General features: G+C 45.5%; 2 protein-coding genes across 26 annotated transcripts in view; one reads left to right on the top strand and one right to left on the bottom strand.

Annotated features, from left to right (window-relative positions):
- The window catches only part of Lrch3 (leucine rich repeats and calponin homology domain containing 3), a 108,934-nt gene extending 100,085 nt beyond the window's left edge, over positions 1-8,849 (top strand). For 20 of the 24 annotated variants that reach the window (XM_048454083.3, XM_048454081.3, XM_085685474.2 and 17 more), the window contains one exon: positions 1,640-5,479. In XM_048454083.3, coding sequence (XP_048310040.3) covers positions 1,640-1,843 — 204 coding nt within the window. In that variant the 3' untranslated portion in view covers positions 1,844-5,479. Of the gene's footprint in view, positions 1-1,639; positions 5,480-5,628 lie in introns of those variants that run through there. The other 4 variants (XM_048454086.3, XM_048454073.3, XM_048454078.3 and 1 more) reach the window with 1 other exon arrangement.
- Positions 8,850-10,238: 1,389 nt separating this feature from the next.
- Positions 10,239-20,250, bottom strand: part of Drc9 (dynein regulatory complex subunit 9) — a 51,215-nt gene continuing 41,203 nt past the window's right edge. For both annotated transcript variants that reach the window (XM_048454088.3, XM_048454087.3), the window contains exons 8-12: positions 19,992-20,153; positions 18,147-18,221; positions 12,882-13,013; positions 12,499-12,600; positions 10,239-10,751 (exon numbers count right to left, since the gene is read on the bottom strand). In XM_048454088.3, coding sequence (XP_048310045.1) covers positions 10,620-10,751; positions 12,499-12,600; positions 12,882-13,013; positions 18,147-18,221; positions 19,992-20,153 — 603 coding nt within the window. In that variant the 3' untranslated portion in view covers positions 10,239-10,619. The remainder of the gene's footprint in view (positions 10,752-12,498; positions 12,601-12,881; positions 13,014-18,146; positions 18,222-19,991; positions 20,154-20,250) is intronic.

Raw genomic sequence — 20,250 nt, 5'->3', positions numbered from 1 at the left:
TTATAAAAGCTTACGAAACCATTTTACCATTTACCACCTATTCTAGGGGTCTGGCATGTATTTTCTCCACAGTGAGAGTCCTGATGTCCATATGTGCACATTAGGAAACTCAGGTTTCCTGTCTGACATCAGCGTCCCTGCTGCCTGCTCGAGTCCACACCCTGTGCACTGCACTGGAGTGTGCCATGCATTGGTACAGAAAATGGAAAGTGCAGAAAGCAGGAGTGTGCTGACTCTGCCCATGCCTGTGCTTGCCGAGATCCTCCTCGGCACCCTTTCTGGACATCAGAGCTGACTGTCAGGCCCTACAGAGCCATCTTGTCTTAGGTGTAAATATCGGAGCCTGGAACTCTCAGAATGCTACTGCCCTTGGTCAGCAAAATAGAAAAACTGTGTGCTTTACAGCATACATTTAAGTCAGCATTTTCCAAGCAGGGCTTACAAGTGTTCATTACAGCTCAGCTGCCCCTTCTACCTGAGCTAAGCTATTCGAAGGCAGATAGAGAAATAGAAAAAGTACACTTTAAAACTGACCTTTTTCCAAGGTGGTTAGCCTGGAGTCCACAACACACCTGCAGCTCCTTCCCAGAAAGAGGAAGTGGACATCCACACAAACCACTTCTTCCATCCCCTTCTGCCTCCCACCCACTTCCCTACCAGTTTTAGATGAGTTCTAGTTTTGCTGCTATTTCTCTTGAAAATTAGTCATTTTTCTGGACAGAATGAAGGATAACGAACAAATTCACCAATCAGTAGCATCAAGCTGGTATTCGCAGTCTTGCTTTGTTCTCGCCTCCTTCTGGCCCTCGCTAGACTGGAAAACAGGGAACTTAGTAGTTAAGGGTGTCCGCCTCGGTGCCAGGTGTAAAATACGTGTCACCGTCGTGCCTTCTCAGGATGACGAGCTGTGAGGGCAGTGTGGGAAAGCACGCCCCGTTCCCCTTCACTTGGAAAATGGTGGAGTAGGATATGGAGTGTCTGAGACAAGGCTGGGCAGCAGAGTCCTTTCCCAGGGTCCATCCCAGCTCATGCTCAGAATATGAAAGCCTCTGGAAAGGGGAGTGTCTGAATATTCACTTTTTCTGTTGTGCTTTTATTAAATGTTTTATATTTTTAAAAAACTTGTGTTTGAATCTACTATCTTATATTCTAGAATTATTGTGTATGTTAAAGACTATTTTCAGATTGAGTCCACTAATACTTTACCAATGGTGACTTTAGAAACTCTCTGCATTTCTGCTGTGTGTAGCAGTGAGCCAGATCTAGGGATGGTGGGCTTCATCTGATGGAGAAAGTCAGTACACAGGATTTCTGTAGTGAGCCTCCTCACCCGCTCTGGTCAGCAGCCCTCAGTAAGAAAGCCTCACACCACCCCGAACCACAAGCCAGCTCTGTCCATTGGTCCCTTAATGCTCATGGCTAGCCACCAACAAGCACATCTATTTTGCTGCTCAGTAGAAAAGTCTGTGTGCATAGATGAGCCCACAGCTTTGTCCCTCAGCATTTCCTTCCCTACACTAAGCTGCCGCAGGGTGTGTGTCTGATCGTGCCTGACATGAATATTGAGTTCTGTACTTGTCTGCATTCTGCCCCACTGACTGTGTTTTTCTGTTTTCCTTTCCTGCTCACATTTGGACAGGACAATCTCTGTTCCCCTTCCGACATCCTTCAGCTAAACCTCAGCGTTAAAAGAACTGTCGAAACCCTGCTTTCTCTCGGGGCACATGCAGAAGACTCCAGCATTGTCTCTCTGTCTGTCCAGCTTCTGGGTTTTGTGGCATTTTACTGTGCTTTAATGTTAATTCTCTGTGTGCTGTATTACCGGGTCTTTCCCTCTAGCTGACAGTGCAGCCCGTGCCTTCCACCTCCTTTCTGTGCTTGGTGCAGGTTTGTTTCTCATACAGAATTACTGACACATGAAAAAACGTGGTTTTTTTTTTTTTTTTCAGAGTGCTAACCTGAGTAGGTGCGTCGTTTCTTTTATGTCCAGGGGGGTAGCACATTGCACAGTAGGCACTAGCAATGGCTAACAGGAAGATCATTTGCTTCCCCCTGCCCTGTGGCCTTGTTTCTTATATTGGGGGGTGGGGTTGAGGCGTTTTTATTGATGCAGTCCTGAGCCGCAGAGAACTCTGCCATTCTTTTTATACTGTGCTGCACTTCAGTTTTGAAGTAACAAATGTCTGAGCCTTTTCACCAGCTGCTCACCATGACACTACTGGTGTCCTTTCTAATCTGGAGTACCTTGTCACTTAGTTCTATGCCCAGGAGGCCTAACTTGCCCTTTTTTTTTTTTTTAAACAGTATTTGGACATTTAGAAGGCATGGGCACTTAAACTTAATGTTTTAATTTGGCCTGAATTTTTAGTTTAAAGATTCTGGAGGTCCCCCAGATTGCTGTCTGAACTATTGTATCCATTTAAGACAGTGGACACTGAGCAGAGCCTGCATCTGAGACCTGGCCTTGCCTCCCACATGTGCTGCCTATGACAGATCTACAGCAGGAATCCTGTCAGAGTGTGACATTTGCAGTTCGTGTCACTGCTAGCATGATTGAGTCATTTTTGTAGGTGAACTTGTATTTTGTTGGCTTTTGAGGAGATTGTATCTGATCTGCACATCCAGTGAAGCTGCAGTCTGTCTCGGAATGCTTAGTAGATCTGTCTCTGGACCTGGGGCCCAGAACAGCATTCCGATTGCAGTTCTCACCAATGGTGTCTCCATGCTCAATTAACAAAACTGACCAGCAGCTCAAGGGAGACTGCTAGAAACATAATCCCCTGCTGTAGTCAACCTGGGCCGCCGCTCCCCTCGTGTACTTCTGTCTAAAGCGGGTCATTCCTAACTGTCCTTGCTAATGATGTAATGACAGACCCGGTGCTCTACAGCAGTGCCTGCCTCCCAGGGTGTGTTGCGGACTTGTCTTCTTTTTAAGACATCTTAGAATTCACGATTATTGTCTGAATTCTGTAGAGTTTTGTCCTTTTACACACACATACACGGGGTCAGGCCTAAAGCCAGGTGTGCTGATACACACCTGCAGTCCCAGCATTTAGGAGCCTAGGCTGGCTACATAACAAGACCTTGTCTTTAAAATAAAAACAGACAAAACCACCACAGAGGCTGCTGCGCAGTCTAGACCAGCAGTGGTGAGTTCCTAGGAAACATCCGCAGAGTTGATATATCTGTAAGCTCCGGCCTCTGAGTGGTGAGTAGACCGCTGTGCTCGGTCTGTGCACCTCTGAGCAGATGGCAGGGATCCCCACCCACAGAAACAGACTTCAACATTTTTGTTGTTAATGTTTGGTTGGTTGGTTTTTTTGTTTTGTTTTGTTTTGGCTTGTTATGGTTTGATTTTAGTTTTTTAAGACAGGGCTTCTCTGTGTAGCCCTGGCTGTTCTATGAACTTGATCTGTAGACCAGGCTGGCCTCAAACTCAGAGATCTATCTACCCTTAAAAGGTGTGTGCCCCTACCGACCACCTCTTGCTGTATTTTTATTGCAATCCATTTTGTAACATTTCGAGTGATGCAGAATGTAATGGAGCACTCCTGTCACCCTCGAACTTGAGCTTGAGGCCACCCTGAGCTATATACAGCAAGACCTTCTCTCAACTAAAAGCAAAAAAGTAATTTCTACCAAGGTATGGTGGTACACGTGTTTAATCCCAGCATTTGGGCGACAGAGAGAAAAGGATCTCTGAGTTCTAGGCTGGCCTGATCTACATAGCATGCTCCAAGACAGTCAGAACTACATAGAGAAACCCTGTCTCAAAAAAATAAAAAAAATAATAATTTTAATGAGAAAAAGAAAAGCCAGTAAGTGTTCTGCTAAGATTTGCTTTTTTTTTTTTTAACAAGAGTAACAAGGTAGATGTATCTAGCTTCTTGCCCAAAGGAACAGTCTTTTTATGGATCAGTTATTAAGATGTGAGTAAGCTTACATAATAGTTCCTCAGCTTTGTTTAATCTGCTGAATTTTACAATATGAAACACTTTACTTTTCCTTTTTTTAATATTTTTATGGTTTATTTAACTTTATTTTATGTGCATTGGTGTGAAGGTGTCAGATCCCCTGCAACTGGATCTTCAGACAGTTGTGAGCTGCCATGTGGGTGCTGGGAATTGAACCCCAGTCCTCTGGAAGAGCAGTCAGTGCACTTAACCACTGAGCTATATCTCCAGCCCCAATACTTTACTTTTTCAAATACAATTTTTTTTTTTTTTTTGGTGATTTTGTTTTGATGGAGGAGGGTTATCTGTCTATTGTGTTATTTTCATTGGTCAATAAAGAGACTGCCTTGGCCCCTTGATAGGACAGAAAATTAGGTAGGCGGAGTAAACAGAACAGAATGCTGGGAAGAGGGCTATGAGGCAGATGCCATGGAGCCAGCCACCAGGTCAGACATGCTGAATCTTTTCCGGTAAGCCACCACCTCGTGGTGCTACACAGATTATTAGAAATGGGTTAATATCAAGATATGAGAGTTAGTCAGTAACTAACTCTCTAGAGATAATGGGCCAGGCAGTGCTTAAATGAATACAATTTGTGTGTTATTTCTGGGACTAAGCTAGCCGTGCAGGAGCCGGGTGAGGCGAAAAGCAGGCCTGCCCGCAGCCCCTCACTACATTGTTTTGTTTTTCAAGACAAGGTTTCTCTGTGTACCCTTGGCAGGCCTAAAATTTGCTCTGTAGACCAGCTTGGCCTCGAACTCATAAAGATCCACCTGCTTCTGCTTCCCAAGTGCTGGGATTAAATGTGTGCACCACTGCCCAGTTTTCAAATACAGTTTTTAAGACAAGATCTCTCTGGGCAGTGGTGACGCACGCCTTTAATCCCAGCACTTGGAAGGCAGAGGCAGGTGGATCTCTGTGAGTTTGAGACCAGCCTGGTCTACAAGAGCTAGTTCCAGGACAGGCTCCAAAGCCACACAGAAACCCTGTCTCGAAAAACCAAAAAAAAAAAAAAGGCCAAGAGCTCAAGGTGTAACCTTGGCTGTCCTTGAACTCACAGAGACCTGTCTGGCTCTGCCTCCTAAGTCCTAGGAACAAACACACCCAGCTAAAACACAATTTTTTAAAATCTGATTTTTTAAACTAATTTAGGTTTACCCAAGGTAGAGCAATGTTCCTTACTTCCATATAACTCTGAGAGTTGTGGCTTTCAGAATGGAGCTATGGTGCAGGTCCTGGGCCCTCCCTTCCTACAGTTAGAGTCATCACAAAACCATGAAGCGTCCCTGCTGTCTGTGATTTCTTCCCCAGAGTGTCCTCTGTAATGCTCCTTTCCACATGGGCCATGCTGTAACTCGGCCTGTTTTTCTATTTTGATGTGCTCTGTAAGTCGGCCCTGATCTTTTGTCAGATAGTGGACTTCTTCCCACCGTGTAAATGTGTGTCACTTGTCAGTCGTCCACTTTTCCAAACGTTCTGTATGGACCTTTAACTGTGTTAATAAAGTGACCCTGAGTGTGAGACACCATCTGCGTCTGCCTCCTTTAGCAGGGTGGGTTTACCAAGAACTTTCCGTATCTCACTTGATTATTATGGGGTGGGGTAGAAGTTCCTTTCAGTTCTGTGATGTTCATCCTGTTTTCTGTTTGTTTTTTGTTACGTTGTCCTCTTTTAGGAGCAATTATGTTTGCCTCTGCACATTTTAGAAGAGAAAGGGTTGAGCCAGGTTGCCGTGACTGTCCAGGCCCTCCTGGAACTTGCCCCACCCAAGCAGCAGCAGCAGCAGCAGCAGCAGCAGCAGCAGCCAGCGCCCCAGCTCTCTGCTGTCTGAGGACTCCCAGGGCCCTGGGTATTGACACAGCCAGAACACGGAGCAGGAGGATGCGATTGCTGGCCCCGCCTGCTCAGACAGTCCTGTGTGTTTGCAGAAGAGCTGTCTTCATGATTCCTGCCAGGAATGTTTGCTTCATCTCTCCATTTTAGGGGAAATTATTTCCACTATTTTTTGTTTTTAATGAAGACACAATTTTTCTTAAGTGGAACGTTCATTACTGAGGACTCAACATGGAAGCCTAAGCTGGCTCTACTTTCTTCGTGGGGAGCAGGCTCATTTTTCATGCCAGAGACAGGATCTTGGAAGCCGCATATTTCTCTCTCAGAAGACAGGCGTGCTGCTATCTTTCCAGTTCCCCAGGTGTCTACAGCTCGCTGGTTTCCACAGTTGGGCTTCATTCTCCCTGGAGCATTTGTGAAATCCAGATTTGCAACAGAGGTTTTGGCTGTGGCCTGGGAACCTGCATTTCCAGCAGACGTTGCAGTTTGCTCTCAGGCAGTAGAGACTATGCGAAGACACATAGTTATGTGGTTTGGGTACCACCCTACTGCACTTTTCAACTGCATTCAAATCAAAGGCTATGTTATGATGACTTGGACAATTCTGTCAAAGAGAACAAAAATAATAGAGAAGCCCGCAATTTTGCACAGTATAACGGTTATTTAAAACCAGTGTCCAGGCCTCTCTGCAGCCCTGCCCACTCCCACCCCATCTTTTTCTAGAGGGTGGTTCTGTGCATCACCCTGCCATTTCCTAAACGCCCTCTACACACAGTTCTAAGATGTACAGTGTAATGCACACTAAACAGTATTTGCATTTGCCTCAATGAACCCTGCGTGCTGATCCCAGGGCACCTGCACCAGGCATGGCAGATGCAGTAACAGCTCCCTGGCTCATGGGACACCGGACACAACACCAAAAGAGTGGAAGGAAAGCCACACTTGTTACAATCCTTGCAGGTGACAGCCAGCTTCCTTAGCTTCCTGTCTCTCATCTAGCCCCTCCCCCACCCACCGCCCATGCCTTACTCCTTAGCTGTGAGTAGACCACAGAAGGACCTGGGCTCCAGCACAAAGTAGGCATCTTCGTTTAAACTTAACTACACAGGTTTTTCTTCCCCTAGGTTTTGCACACCTGTTAGTTGTTGTGTCTTTGATGTGGCCAGTAGAGTAATTACATAAAGCTGTCTCATAGGGTATCCCCTACAGTCATTAACTACAGTTTTTCTTCCCAAGGCTTGCATTTGAGAACAGTATTTACCCTGTGCAGCATCCAAAAGTAATAACTTCGATACTGGACCATGTTCCATCCCCGGCACCACCTGAAGTAAGGTGCAGAGAGGCACAGGAGCTGGATTCCAGAAGTGGAAGCTGGGTGGTCAGGATTTGGTCGGATGCTAGGCAGCTACAGGTCACCTGGGCTACATTAGCCTGGCTGAAGAACTGCCTCAGCTGAGAGCACTTGCTTCTCTTGCAGAGAGTCAGGGTTCAATTCCCAGCACCCTGCGATGACCATCCATCCAGGTACCAGGCATGTGCATGGTACACATACATACATGAAGGTAAAATATTCATACATGTAAAAATATTTTTTAAAAATGTCCTTTCCCTAAAAAAAAATCTTCCTCTAAAAGTGACTTTGAACAAAATCATTTTGAGTAATCAAAATAATTTCTCCTTGTTCATGCAGAGAAGTGTTTATTAGAACATTTTCCACGTTATCCAAGTTTAAAAGCATGTACCAGCAGCCGGGTATGGCAGCACATTCCTACAACTCAGGAGGCTAGGGCAGGAGCATTGTGGATTTAGGGCAAGCCCTTATCTCAAGAGACAGTAACTATAACATAGAATACCTGGCTCCTGCCCAGCCCTTCAGGGTCCTCACAGAACAAAGCAGCAAGGCTTGCCCACCACCAGCTGTGCTGCGCTGTAGCTATGCTTCCTTCTAGTCAGCATAAATCCTCAGCTTACTTTCTAACTTGTAGCTTCTAATGTTGAATAGAAACGAGTCCAGAAGACATTACATAATACAACACTTGGAGCAGCTCTGAGAGTTGCAGAGAGTAAGCTGACATTGCAGAGCGTGGAGGCCCCTGCCTTTACCCCAGCCTTTGAGGGACAGGAGGCAGGGCTCCTCTCTCCAGTGAGACCCTACCTCAGAAAGGAGGACATTTTAATATTTCAGTTTTTCATGTGAGGCCTTAGTGTACTTACCAAGTTAATTCAGATTTAATCACTAGGAAACATTTGCAGTTGTAGCTGTGGTTGTTGAAGTTCTGAGTCATCATATAACAAACCAGGTTTTCTGTTGGTCTTTTGTGGCTTCATATATATGTTTCTAAATTGGAGAGAACAATACATTTTTATATTTAACCTTGTTAGAGACCCCAGTGTAAGATAAAGTTAAGTCTTATCATAGTCCCCTGACCGGAAATGGCTGTCCTACCAGTGCTGACAGTGGACAAACCAAGTGCCTGCCTGGCCCTGCCCCGCCACCTACGGAGATGTAATGTCAGCGGTCTCCAGACTTGCAGAGGCATCTCTGCCTAACACTCGGGCCAGGCTCCTCCTGTAATGAGCAGGTCTGAGGGACCTGCTAGAGGGATGAAGAGACTAGAAAGGGCAGAGCGGTGGGTGGTTCCCAACTGCTCTGTAAGTACACCTTGCAGCTATCAAGGGGCCTGTAATCTGCCTCCCTTGCGTCAGCAGCGGCCGATGGTGCGCTGTGCTGATGAGTGTGAAGGTCTAAGGACTCAGATGGTTGTGAAATGAAGGAAAACCTGCTCGTTTAGAAGCCTTGTATACACACAGTGCAGCGAGGTGGTTACAACAGGTTTGACTTCTGAAGTGTTACACATATGTAATTAGTAAAAGGTTTTGTAAACATTGTCCTATATTTGTATGTCTGTAAATATATTGTTTGTGTAAGTTCTAAGTATAAATATGTTGATACTGTGTATGTTATTTTAAGTTGCCTGTATGCCATCTTATATGTGGATATTAAAATAAAAGCCAACACTGCCATAGCATGTAATAAACACTTGCAGATGTTCAAGCCTAAAACTTGGTTTCCTTAGCAAAGACAAATCTGGCTCACAAAGGGACAAATCTTGTTAAACCAGCCTCTGAGGTTAGCACTCACTTCTCAAGGAGGCACAGGTAGTGAGGTGACCTGCAATGGCAGTAGGACTAGACGGCTCAGTTCAGGCTGGAGCTGTAGTGCAGTTAGTACTGTGCCTACTAGCATGCATCACGTCCTAGGTTCCATTCCCACTGCATAAAGCAGGTGTGGTCACTCCTGTAATGTAGGAGGTTCAGAGCCAGCCCAGACTACATAGTGAGTTTGAAGCCAACTTGGGCTACATGAAGTCTTCAAAAGTTAAAAAGGCTTTAATTCATGAAAAGCGTAAGATACATTAGATAACCAGTTAGGGGCCCGTGAAATGACTCAGCAGGTACAGGGGCTTACTGCCAAGCCCGGGGACTGAGTTTAATCTCCAGGACCCAAAAGAGAAATAGAAGGGGACAGTTCTTGAAAGCTATCCTCTAACCCACACACGTGAGTTGTGGCACACACATGCATGCACACACTATTTTTTTTTAAGATTTTATTTATTAAGTATACAGTGTTCTGCTTGCATGTATGCCTTCGTGCCAGAAGAGGGCACTAGATCCCCTTATAGTTGTGAACCATCATGTAGTTGCTGGGAATTGAACTCAGGACCTCTGGAAGAGCAGTCAGTGCTCTTAACCTCTGAGCCATCTCTCCAGCCCCCACACTAATTATTTTTTAAAATTTTTATTTTAAAGAAACAAGCTCGGCATGGTGATGCATTTCTTTAATCCCTGCACACAGGATGGCAGAGGCAAGCAGATCTTTAAATTCAAGGCCAGCCTGGTTTCACAGCAAGTTCCAAGATGATCCTGGCAACTTGAATTTGAGAACCCACAAAAAGGTGGAGAAGAGTCCACAGAGTTGGCCTCTGAACTCTGCATGTGCACCAGCACACATCATGCACACATAGACACAGAAAGAAGCAGAGGCACAGTGGACACAGCTGTGCTGTCCTGAAAGCTCTAGCCTTCCAAGACATTCCTTACTGGTGGGTCAAAGCAAGAATGAGCCAGTGGGCTCACTGGTTTTAAGGGAGGAGTGAAAACACTACACGGGCCGGTTTCTACCAGCTTTGCTGGACACCATTCAGGCCGGTTTTCACCCATCTTCTTTCTTTAAGACTCAATATCCCAGATGTTGGACATAGTTGTGTGACACTTGGCTAGCTTTCTGGGACATGTGCCATCTCTACCACTAGAGGACTGTGTATGCACAATCCATCTCTTGTGTTGGCCACTTCCATCCCGATCTATCCCCAGAAAAGTCGCCAGAGCAGCTTATGTAAGAGGCAGATTAGGTGCCGTCCCCCAGTACCGGTAACAGTGAGACAGGCAAAGTTTATAAGTTTAACAAACCAAAGTTTATTAATTAACTACCGTGTGCAGACATATTTTGCTAGCAAATAACCTTGATAATTCTCCCTCAATATTGGCATAAAATCAGAATAAAATATTACACGGGAGTTTTTAGTGCATCGCTGTAAGCCGATGAACTGTTTTCTCGTGAGAAAGAATGTTCACAAAGCTGCTCAACACTTCTTTCCCCAAAGTGCACAGTCTGAAGAGGCCCTACAGCCGTGTTACAACCCCCATTCGGGGTTTGAAAAGTAGGGTGATGGGCCTAGTGAACTCCGAGGCGTCCTGGATGGCAAGCCACAGGTGAGTGTTGTGACGGCATCTGTGTGTCCATTGGAGACCAGAGGAGAGAACAGCAGGTACTCAGCGCTTCTTGCCTCTCCGTTTTTCCTTCTCCTTGCCTTTGGAATCTTTGCTGTCATCTTTCTCTTTCTTGGGCATTTTGAAACCACCAATTTCCTTCCGGACCACTGTTCCTCGCCACCAGGCCTGGAGCTGGAGGAGAGAAGGAAGACAGTTCAGCTCAGTGAGCCCAGCAGCACTGTGATCCTTCTCCACAGAGAGAACCAACAGCCGCGTGTGTTTAAGGACATCTCTGAGACATGGCAGTGGCCAGGCTGATGTCACTATGGCTACCCTGTTGCTCCTGGCTGAGTGGAAATGCAGTGTGCTAGGCCGTGTTGGCACCTTTGGGGACGCAGCACACCTCGCAGCCATTGGCTGGAAAGGGGAATGAATGTCTCTTACCTGCAGTCAGGGACACACTGAGAAGTCTCAGGGGTTGACATATCTTTAGGGAGCAGCTAAAAGTCCCCTTGAATGTCTTTGTCAGTGTAGTGCAACTGTTCTGAACAATCTAGATTATAAAATCAGATTAGCCTTACCTACTGAGAGCACATAAATCGACTAGTGAGAACAAGAGCAGTCTTTGTTTAGTTCTTCACTGTACACTGAATCTTGTCAAATGGAAAGCATTTACTAATTATACATCAGATTCTCCTAACAGGAACACCAAGAACGAGTTTGGATACCTGGGTCCTGAAAAGACTACTTCTTTATTTTCTCTGCTCCCCTCCCTTCCTTCCCTCCCTCCCCTTCCCTTCTACCCTCCCCATGCTCCCAGTTTACTCAGGAGATCTTTTTCTACTTCCCATGTAGATTAGATCCATGTATGTCTCTCTTAGGGTCCTCTTTGTTGTCTGGGTTTTCTGGGGTTGTGAATTATAGGCTGGTTTTTCTTTATGTCTAAAAGTCACTTATGAGTGAGTAAATATTATATTTGTCTCTGGAAGTACTTAAAAGTTCTCATTTTCGACTTGTGGTTGTGGCTTAGTGATAAGATGCTTCGAGGCCCTGGGTTTGATACCCAGTACCACAAACGGAACAGAATACAGCCCTGTGTGGTGGTGCACACCTGTAGTTCCAGCACTTAGCGGTGAGGTTCACGGCCAGCCTGAGCTACACAGGCAGAACTTGCTTCTTACTCTGCATCTCGGGTTCATTCCCCCAGGACCCCTGAAGGATGCACTTCCAAGCATCGTTTTTCAAACCATTTTCGCATTACAGTTTTAGCTTTAAACATTTTTCCAGGGGCTGAAGAGATGGCCCAGCAGTTAAGAGCTTTACTGCTCTTGCAGATTACAAGTTAGTTTCCCAATACCCACATCTGGAAATTCACAACCACCTGTAACTCCAGCTCCAAGGAATCTGATGCCCCCACTGGGCCTCTGTGGGTACCTGCAATCATGTATGTGCACGTACCCACATACAGACATTTACATATTTAAAAATAAAAATGAATCTTAAAACTGTTTTCCAGAATCTGGACCTGATCATGTTGTCATTGCTAATTGCAAATTCACATAGAACTTTCATGAGACATTTACTGTTTCAGCCAGGCCTTGAGTCCTCACATCTATAATCTCCAATGCTCAGGAGGCTAAGGGAGAAGGAGCGCCTCAGGCCACATACATAGTCCTAGTTGGTTCTCAAAAAAATATTAAGCTGAAAGACATTTTAAATGTGTTTTTTCTAATCTGCATTGTCCCTTTCACCTTTTGGGGGTTTCACCTCCCTATATCTGAGTCCCCTCCTCAGATTGTTATGGCTGGAAAGAGGCTTTGCTTCCATTGATCTCCTCTCCCCAGATCGGGAGCCAGCACCGTGAACTGTCTGTAGGCTGTCTGTGTGCTGCAGAGCTGCAGTCTGCCTGCCATGCCCGCCTACTGCCAGTGCACCCTACCTTCACGATGCTCTTCAGCTCCAGGTCGTCCTGCTCCAGCTTCTTCCTGGTCTTCTCCTTCTCTATCCTGTCCTCAATAATGACCTGCTCATACTCCCGGATCTGCACAAGGACACGGAGCACAGTCGCCACAGCCCAGCCAGCCCTGCTCGCCAGGAATCCCAGAATTCCCAGGACACGGGCAGGGACACAGTCCAAGGCCAGTCTGCTCTACCGTAGCCAGTAGCAAGCGTATGGTATGACTCAAAAAATAAAATAAATCCTGCCATTGTCATCATCATCAAAGAATCCCATTGGTTTACAGTTCCCTCTACTTTTGGCCAAAGGCTTCCCCAGTGAACTTAGTTCCCACTCATTCCCCAGGGGCCCCCTACCCTCCTTACCGTCCTTGCAAGTTCTTGAAGGTGTGACAGGTCGGTGGCCTTGGCAGCCTTGAGAGCATTCAACTCATTCTGTTTTGCTTCGGTATCTTTATCAAATTTCTCCATCCAGAACTCTAGCTTCTCCTCAAGTTTCTACTTGGAAAGAATATTAAAACATGGCTTCTGAGCCGGGCAATGGTGGCGCATTTGCCTTTAATTCTAGCACTGGGGAGGCAGAGACAGGAGGATCTCTGTGAGTTTGAGGCCAGCCTGGTCTACAATAGTTCCAGGGCAGGCTCCAAAGCTACAGAGAAACCTTGTCTTGAAAACCCCCCCAAAAAAAACAAAAACAAAAACATGACTTCCACTACACATAACAAGACTGTGTGATTCAGTTACACCAAGAACAAACTTTCCTAGGGAGATCCAGTCAGAACAGACTTGATGAGGGCATGGGGAGGGAGGTGCTGACATGATGGCTATATCAAACTACACGCTCCATGTTTGTGTACTTTCCTGTGTGTAAGCCGCTCAGTTTCTAAATAGGAGGAGCGGCGCCTATGAGCTTACAGCATGTAACACATGCACAGGACCTGTGGAACTCAAGTCAGTCAGAATCCCAGGACAGAGAGTGGAGGTGGCCACTGAAGTCAGTCAGAATCACAGGACAGAGTGAAGCTGGGCAAGAAGTCCCACCCTAGCTTAGCCAATGGCAGTTGATAGCTTTTGGGAGAGAGAGAGTCTGTCTTTTGAGGGTGTGGCTCTGGTAGTCACCACACATCCAAGAGTATAACGGGCAGGACAAATTGTGTCTGATTAGGGTTTTTTTTTTAAGGACAGTTTAGGTGTGTAGGGAAGTAGGTAGGAGGAGTTGGAGACGTCTGTATGATCAAAATACATTTTATGAAATTATCAACTAATAAGATGAGACAATACATAAAATGACAAGAAAGACTGTAGAAGGAAGAGTTGGGGTATAGCTCGGGGTAGCTCTTTCCTTCCATGAGTAGTCTTGGGCTTGACACCCAGCACTGCAAAACAAATACCTGAACTTTCCAGAAGTGAATCAATACTCAAAAACCAGGAGAAAAGCGAGGGGGGGGGGGCTTCAGTGTCTCGGTGGTTGAGGTGGCAGAGGAGTAGGTAGAAATTCGGAATGATAGGCCATGACATCAAGTCTTGTTTATTATTAACAACACTGAACATTAGCCAAAAGACTGAAGTGTGGGCTAGGGATATGCTCAGCTAGGGTGCTGGTCTAGTATGTATGTGCCCTGGGTTTGACAGCCAGCACCACATAAAAGTAGACATGGTTGCCCACACCTATGATCAAAGAAGAGGCAGGAGAGCCAGAAGTTTAAGGTCATCATTGACTACGTAGTATGTTCTAGTCTAGCCTGTGGAGGGAGGGGAGTTTTGAAAATTCTCAATGAAAATAGAGTCTGAGATAAGATGCCTAGCCAACCTAAGTTTCAAAAATGATAGAAAGATGAGATTCAGTCTTGAAAAGTTACTTGAAGATGGACTTTTTGCAAGAGAAAATGAAAGAAGGTGTTGGAAACAGAATTCAGACCCTCTGGAGAGCAGATGGACCTCCTCCTGTGCTGTCTCTTCAAATTTCTTATACATGCTAAGGTTTTTCTTTCTCTTGGGTCTAGAATTAATCATTATCTATATTCTATTGCTTTTATTAAAGCAAACCTTTGTACTTAACCTCCCCCCTTTCCAGTGTTCTAGGCTGAATGTCAGTACATTGGCACACAGAACCCGCTATGCTGCACTGTGCCATAAAGGATTCTTGTATTCCCGCTCTACAAGCACTAGCTGAGAGAGCTAGGGGTCTAAAGAATTCAGGGAAACTTGAGTGCGAGGCTGGAATCTGAACCTTGGCAATCCGCCTTCAGAGTCTGTGCATCTTCCATTAGAACTGACGTCTCCTGAGGAACTTCAGGCACTGTGATTACTGTCACTAAGAATCACACTTTACTGGGTTTTTGGTTGGGAACCTGTCCTGGGTCTTGAGAACAGGCTAAGTTTGAGCAGTTCACAATCACCTGTAACTCCAGCTCCAGGGGATCCATGTGGCAGACACACACACACACACACACACACACGAATAAATGAATGGGCAAACTTAAGGTGCACAAGTGTATTTTACTTTATGAACACATTAAAGGAGAAAAATACATTATTTTGATGGATTAAAAAAATAATGCATCTCAGCCAGGCGTCGTGACACACACCTTCAATCCCAGCGCTCATGAGGTAACTCTAAATTCTTTGAACTTGAGGCCAGCTTGGTCTACATAGTGAGTTCCAGACCAGCCAGGGCTATGTAATGAGATGCGTGCCGTCTCAAAAAAAATTAAAATTTAAAAGTAAAATTGTAGTTACCGGTTTTTAAAAACAAAACAACTTTGACAACTGTTTCCACAGCAGTAAAATTTCCACAGCAGTACTCCACAGAGCCAGCCCCTCCATGTGTCAGCTGGCCGCTGGGCCGCCTCTCAGCTCCAAGTACTTTCTGCAAGGCCTAGCCTCACTGGAAAGGTTTCTTTGGCCACCTAGCAAAATACTAATCTTTGTCAGTAGAGGGCGCTGGAAGACATGTCAGGTGTGCTGGAGGCTCCGGTGCTCTCCCGGCTCTGGTTCCCTAGGCACACTCATTCCCAACACATTTAACAATCACAGCGTTTACTTGCCATGTGCACTAAGACCACGTAAGGCTAATTCCAAATATTTAAAGGACTCAAGAGCAAATCGATAGTGTTTTATTTTAACATATTAAAAGAGAATAAATAATCTCCATCAATGGAAACAGTCCATTTTATACAACTGATTGAAGAAGGAAGAGGAGAGAGAGGGAAGGCTCAAGGGAGGGAGCAGGAGAAAGCAAAACATTTAAGCCAGCCATTGTCCACACTCCTATGGGGCAGGCTGAGGATCAAGAGTTGAGTTGGAGAACACCCTGGGCTATGTAGCAAGAATCATATCAAACAAGAGAAAAATCATTTACTCAAGTCTGCGTTTCCTGTTAGCCACTTTATCCTGGCTTCAGGTCGCCCAGCAAGCACCTCTTACCTTCCAGAAATTACAGCCACACTTTCTCCACTGAGGCCCAAATCTCCCCCCCGCCCCGCTTCAAGACAGGGTTTCTCCATGTTGCCCTGGCTGCCCTGGAACTCACTCTGTAGACCAGACTGGCCTCAAACTCACAGAGATCTCCTGTCTCTGCTTCACGAGTGCTGGGATTAAAGGGGTGTGTCACCACCACCTGGTAGTTTTTATTTTTTGATATACAGTTTTCAAGAGCAATTCAGTGCTGTAGGATAGCCCACAGAAGAAATAGGCCTAAAAGTAGGTGACAGTTTTCTACTGGACATTTTGGTTGCTTCAGCACGTCGCTCCACATGCTTGGACCTTCTTCAGGGGCATGGTATATGGAAAGATGCCTTCAACTCTGTACATTGCCCTGGATTCTTCAGGACAGCCTAGGTTAGATCTGGGCTTCTGTCAGCATATTTGGGTTTTTAGATAATTTTATAGGCTGGAAATGCTTATATTTTTCCTTCTGTCATTTGTGCAGGTTTCTGTCTCAGAGCTAGCTCTGTAGCTAGAGTGAGGCTGACTAGCACTGAAGATGATGGGTCCCATTCACCTCCTTCCCTCTCACCTCTCCTCTCACCCCTCCCTTTCTGTCCTTATTCATTTCTTCCTTTTTTTTTTTTTGTAAGACATGATTCATATAGCCTAGGTTAGGCTCAAACTCTTGATCCTTCTGTCTCTCTCTCCTGAGTGCTAAGATTATAATGCCTGGCTTGGGGCATTGTTATTATTATAATCATCATCACTATTAGAGACCCTGGCTTGGGCATTATTGTCATTATCATCATCATCATCATCATCATCATTAGAGACAGGGTCTCACTGTGTAGCCCTGACTGGCCTGGAATGCACAAAGATCTACCTCTGTCTCTTGAGTGTATGAGATGAAATGCATGCGCTACCACTATGGTGTATGGCTTCTTTTATTTTTGACTTTAATGGTGTCTTGGACAGAATTACATATAAATATAGACAACTGTGCCAAGTTCTCTTATGCAAGTTAGGGTATTTACTGAGAAGAATGGGACAACTGAATCTGGACTTTAACATGATTGGCCGTAGGTAAAACTGAACCTCTCTTTTTGAGGCTTTCTTACTGGTGGAAAATACCTTGTTCTCTCTCCTGTGTCTGAGAAGAATGGGGCACACTTGTGAGCATATGCACTCGCGCTCACACACACACACACACACACACACACACACACACACACAATCAGTGCTGAAAAGAGAACCACCCTGACATGACCACCCGCACACATAGCCTGCAGAACAGACTAGACACTGCCTGGGTTTTTCATTCATGGAAGATGATGGGGAAAGCATGAGTAACGTGTATCCAGAATCCCAGAATCCCAGTCCCTCTGCAGTGCTTTCCTGCCCTGAGACAGACTGTTAGTAAGTACCTGCAGTGACAATCAGTAATGGCTAGAGCAGATCTGTGGCATATCCATTCAATGGGATATTTTATATTTTAAATTATTTTGCAAAGAGATTCTAAGAACATGAACAAAATGAGAATGCAACTGAAAATTTTAAAAACACCTCTCAACTGATCATGGTTTTTTGTTTATTTGTTTTGGGTCTTTTTGGGTTTTTTTTAATTTTTACTTTTTGTTTGTTTGTTTTGTTTTTTGAGACAGGGTTTCTCTGTAGATTTTGGAGCCTGTCCTGGAACTAGCTCTTGTAGACCAGGCTAACCTTGAACTCACAGAGATCCACCTGCCTCTGCCTCCCAAGTGCTGGGATTAAAGGCCACCACTGTCCAGCTGAGCATCTTATTTTTATAATTTAAAAAATCAAGCTGGGTAATGGTAATGCACACCTTTAATCCCAGCACTCACAGGCTGGCCTCAAACTCACAGAGATCTGCCTGCCTCTGCCTTCTGAGTGCTGGGATTAACGATGTGTGCCACCACCTCGTGGAGTGGGATTTATTTACAAAGATCTCTTTATTTTATATGTACAGGTGTTTTACATGCATGTACTATGTGCACCATGCACACCCAATGCCCTTGAAAGCCAGAAGAGGGCACTGGATGCCCTGGTCCTGGAGTTACAACTGTGAAATGGCATGTAGATGCCAGGAACTGAACCCAGGTCCTCTGCAAGAGCAGCCATCTTAACCGGTAAGCCATCTCTAATTTGATCCTAAATGAGGAACCAAAGGTTCAGGAGACTCACCTGCTGCTCTTTCTTAAGGAACATTTCGATCTCCATATGGACTCGGTTCTCCTCTTCAGTTTTCATCCTCAGTTTCTGTAATGCACCAAGCACAGGCACTCTCCTCAGCAAGGCTGAGGTAACCAGCCTCAGGGACCCCAGGAATGCCATGGCTTCCCTACAGAGCTCCATGTGTACTCCATAAACACTACACCTCCTTAGATGTGCTCAAGGACCCCCGAAGAAGCCAAAACAACCCTGCCATCTGAAAAACCATGCTTCAAGGGTGCAAGATTGTCAGCCCAGAGAAGGTGTAAAACTTTAATTCTGAAGCCATTTCTGAACCCTCTCAGCTTCTGTGCCTTAGTGCCCCCCCTTGGGAACCAAGGACCTAACAGCTACACATGCACGTACTAAGATGTTGGGAACTTTTCATTTCCCTGAGTCTTTGTGAATGTTCTCCAGAAATTGGGGCCCAAGATAACCTTTAAGATGTTGACTCAGTTTCTGATGTACGTGCCAGGTGGGAGGCCTCCCAGAGACTTGATTTGACTCAGTCCCTGGGAAAGGGGTCAAAGTGACCCTCAGATGTTTCCTCTTACCTGGCAACTGCTCTCCAGTCAATTATTGGTAATAGCCCTTTTGAATAAGCCAATCATAATAGTCAAAGAACAAACCCCAGACCCCCCCCCCCCACTTGCTTCTGTGGCTTTTTCCTTTAAAAGTAGCCTGTACCAGCTATTTGGGGTCTTTCTGGCCTCTAATGCTGAAAGACCCTGTCATGATAGAATTAATAAAATCCTCATGCTTTTATATCAGCTGTGGTGTGAGGGGTGGTCTCTTGGAGTGACTCCTCCTCGGTGATTGGACTCTAGGGTCCAACAAAGGAAAACTACAGAATTCCAGATCTCTGGAGGCTGAGGCAGGCAGATCCAGTTAAGGCCAGTCCTGTACTACAAAGTGAGTCTGAGGCCAGCCTGCCTGAATTACAGAAGCCAATGTTGAAGAACAAGAGGTGGGGAGAAGGAAGAAGAAGATAAGAAAATGTAACAAAAAAAGCAGGGGTTGGGAGGGAGGCTTTCCCAGCAGCCTTGTCCAGGTCATAGAAAGAGCAGGAGGTGTAGCCACTAAAATCTCTAATCACATATATAGGACCCCATTGAGTTTTTTAAGCTTGACCTCGTGGGCTGTACTGGTCATGAAGGAAAACCTTAATGTTCTTCCTCCTCCTCCTCTTTTATTGGCTGGCATATTATCAGGAATGACAGCTGGCTGAGGCAGGAGCTAGCTCAGCAGCTAAGAGTGCACACTGTTCATGTTTGTTCATGTTTAGGGGACCTATGTTTGGTTTCTGCCACTCAGGTTGGGTGGTTCGAAACCACCTATGACTCCAGCTCCATGGGGCCCAATGCCTCTAGCCTACTTGGGCACTTACCTACACATAATTTTAAAACCTGGACACAGGAGGTTGTGTCCCCCATACAGACATAGGTGCTGGGAACAGAACAAAGGTCTTAAGTTTTTCTAGACAGGGTTTCTCTGTGTAGCCCTGGTTGTCCTGGAACTCACTCTGTAGACCAGGCTGGCCTTGAACAAAGAGATCTTTCTGCCTCTGCCTCTCCAGTGCTGGGATTAAAGGTGTGCATCATCACCAGGCTAAGAAATGTGTGTCCTCTTAACAGCTGATCTCTCTCCTGCCCAAGATAAATGATTTTTTTTTTAAAGTGACAGCCCACTTGGCATCAAGTCATCTACCTGGATTTATTGTTGTTGTTGTTGTGTATTGATACTGGAAGGTGGACTCAGAATCTGGCATATGCTGTCAGTAGGCTCCATTCCCAGCTAGCCTAGTGTAGCACAGGTTACCTCAATCTCCTCCAGCAAGAGTTCCTCGGCTCTGTTACATTTCTTCTGGGTCTGGGTAATCTGCAGCTCAGTGTTTCTCTTCATATAAAGGTTCTCCATGTTGGTTTTGGCCTTCATCTCTTGTAGCTGGTCTTTGAGGTGAGCAATGTATTCGTTCCCATTCTGCAGAGATGAGACCACTGTGCTTACAAGGTGAGCAGAGCCATCTTTCTCCCAGCACAAGGTAAATGTGTTCAGTCATCACGATATTCTGAAGGAA

This window comes from Myodes glareolus, chromosome 2 (genome assembly GCF_982192425.1).
Source record: "Myodes glareolus chromosome 2, mMyoGla1.1, whole genome shotgun sequence".
Taxonomy (NCBI): domain Eukaryota; kingdom Metazoa; phylum Chordata; class Mammalia; order Rodentia; family Cricetidae; genus Myodes; species Myodes glareolus.
The sequence above is the reverse complement of the archived record's forward strand: the minus strand, read 5'-3'. Positions and strand labels throughout refer to the sequence as shown.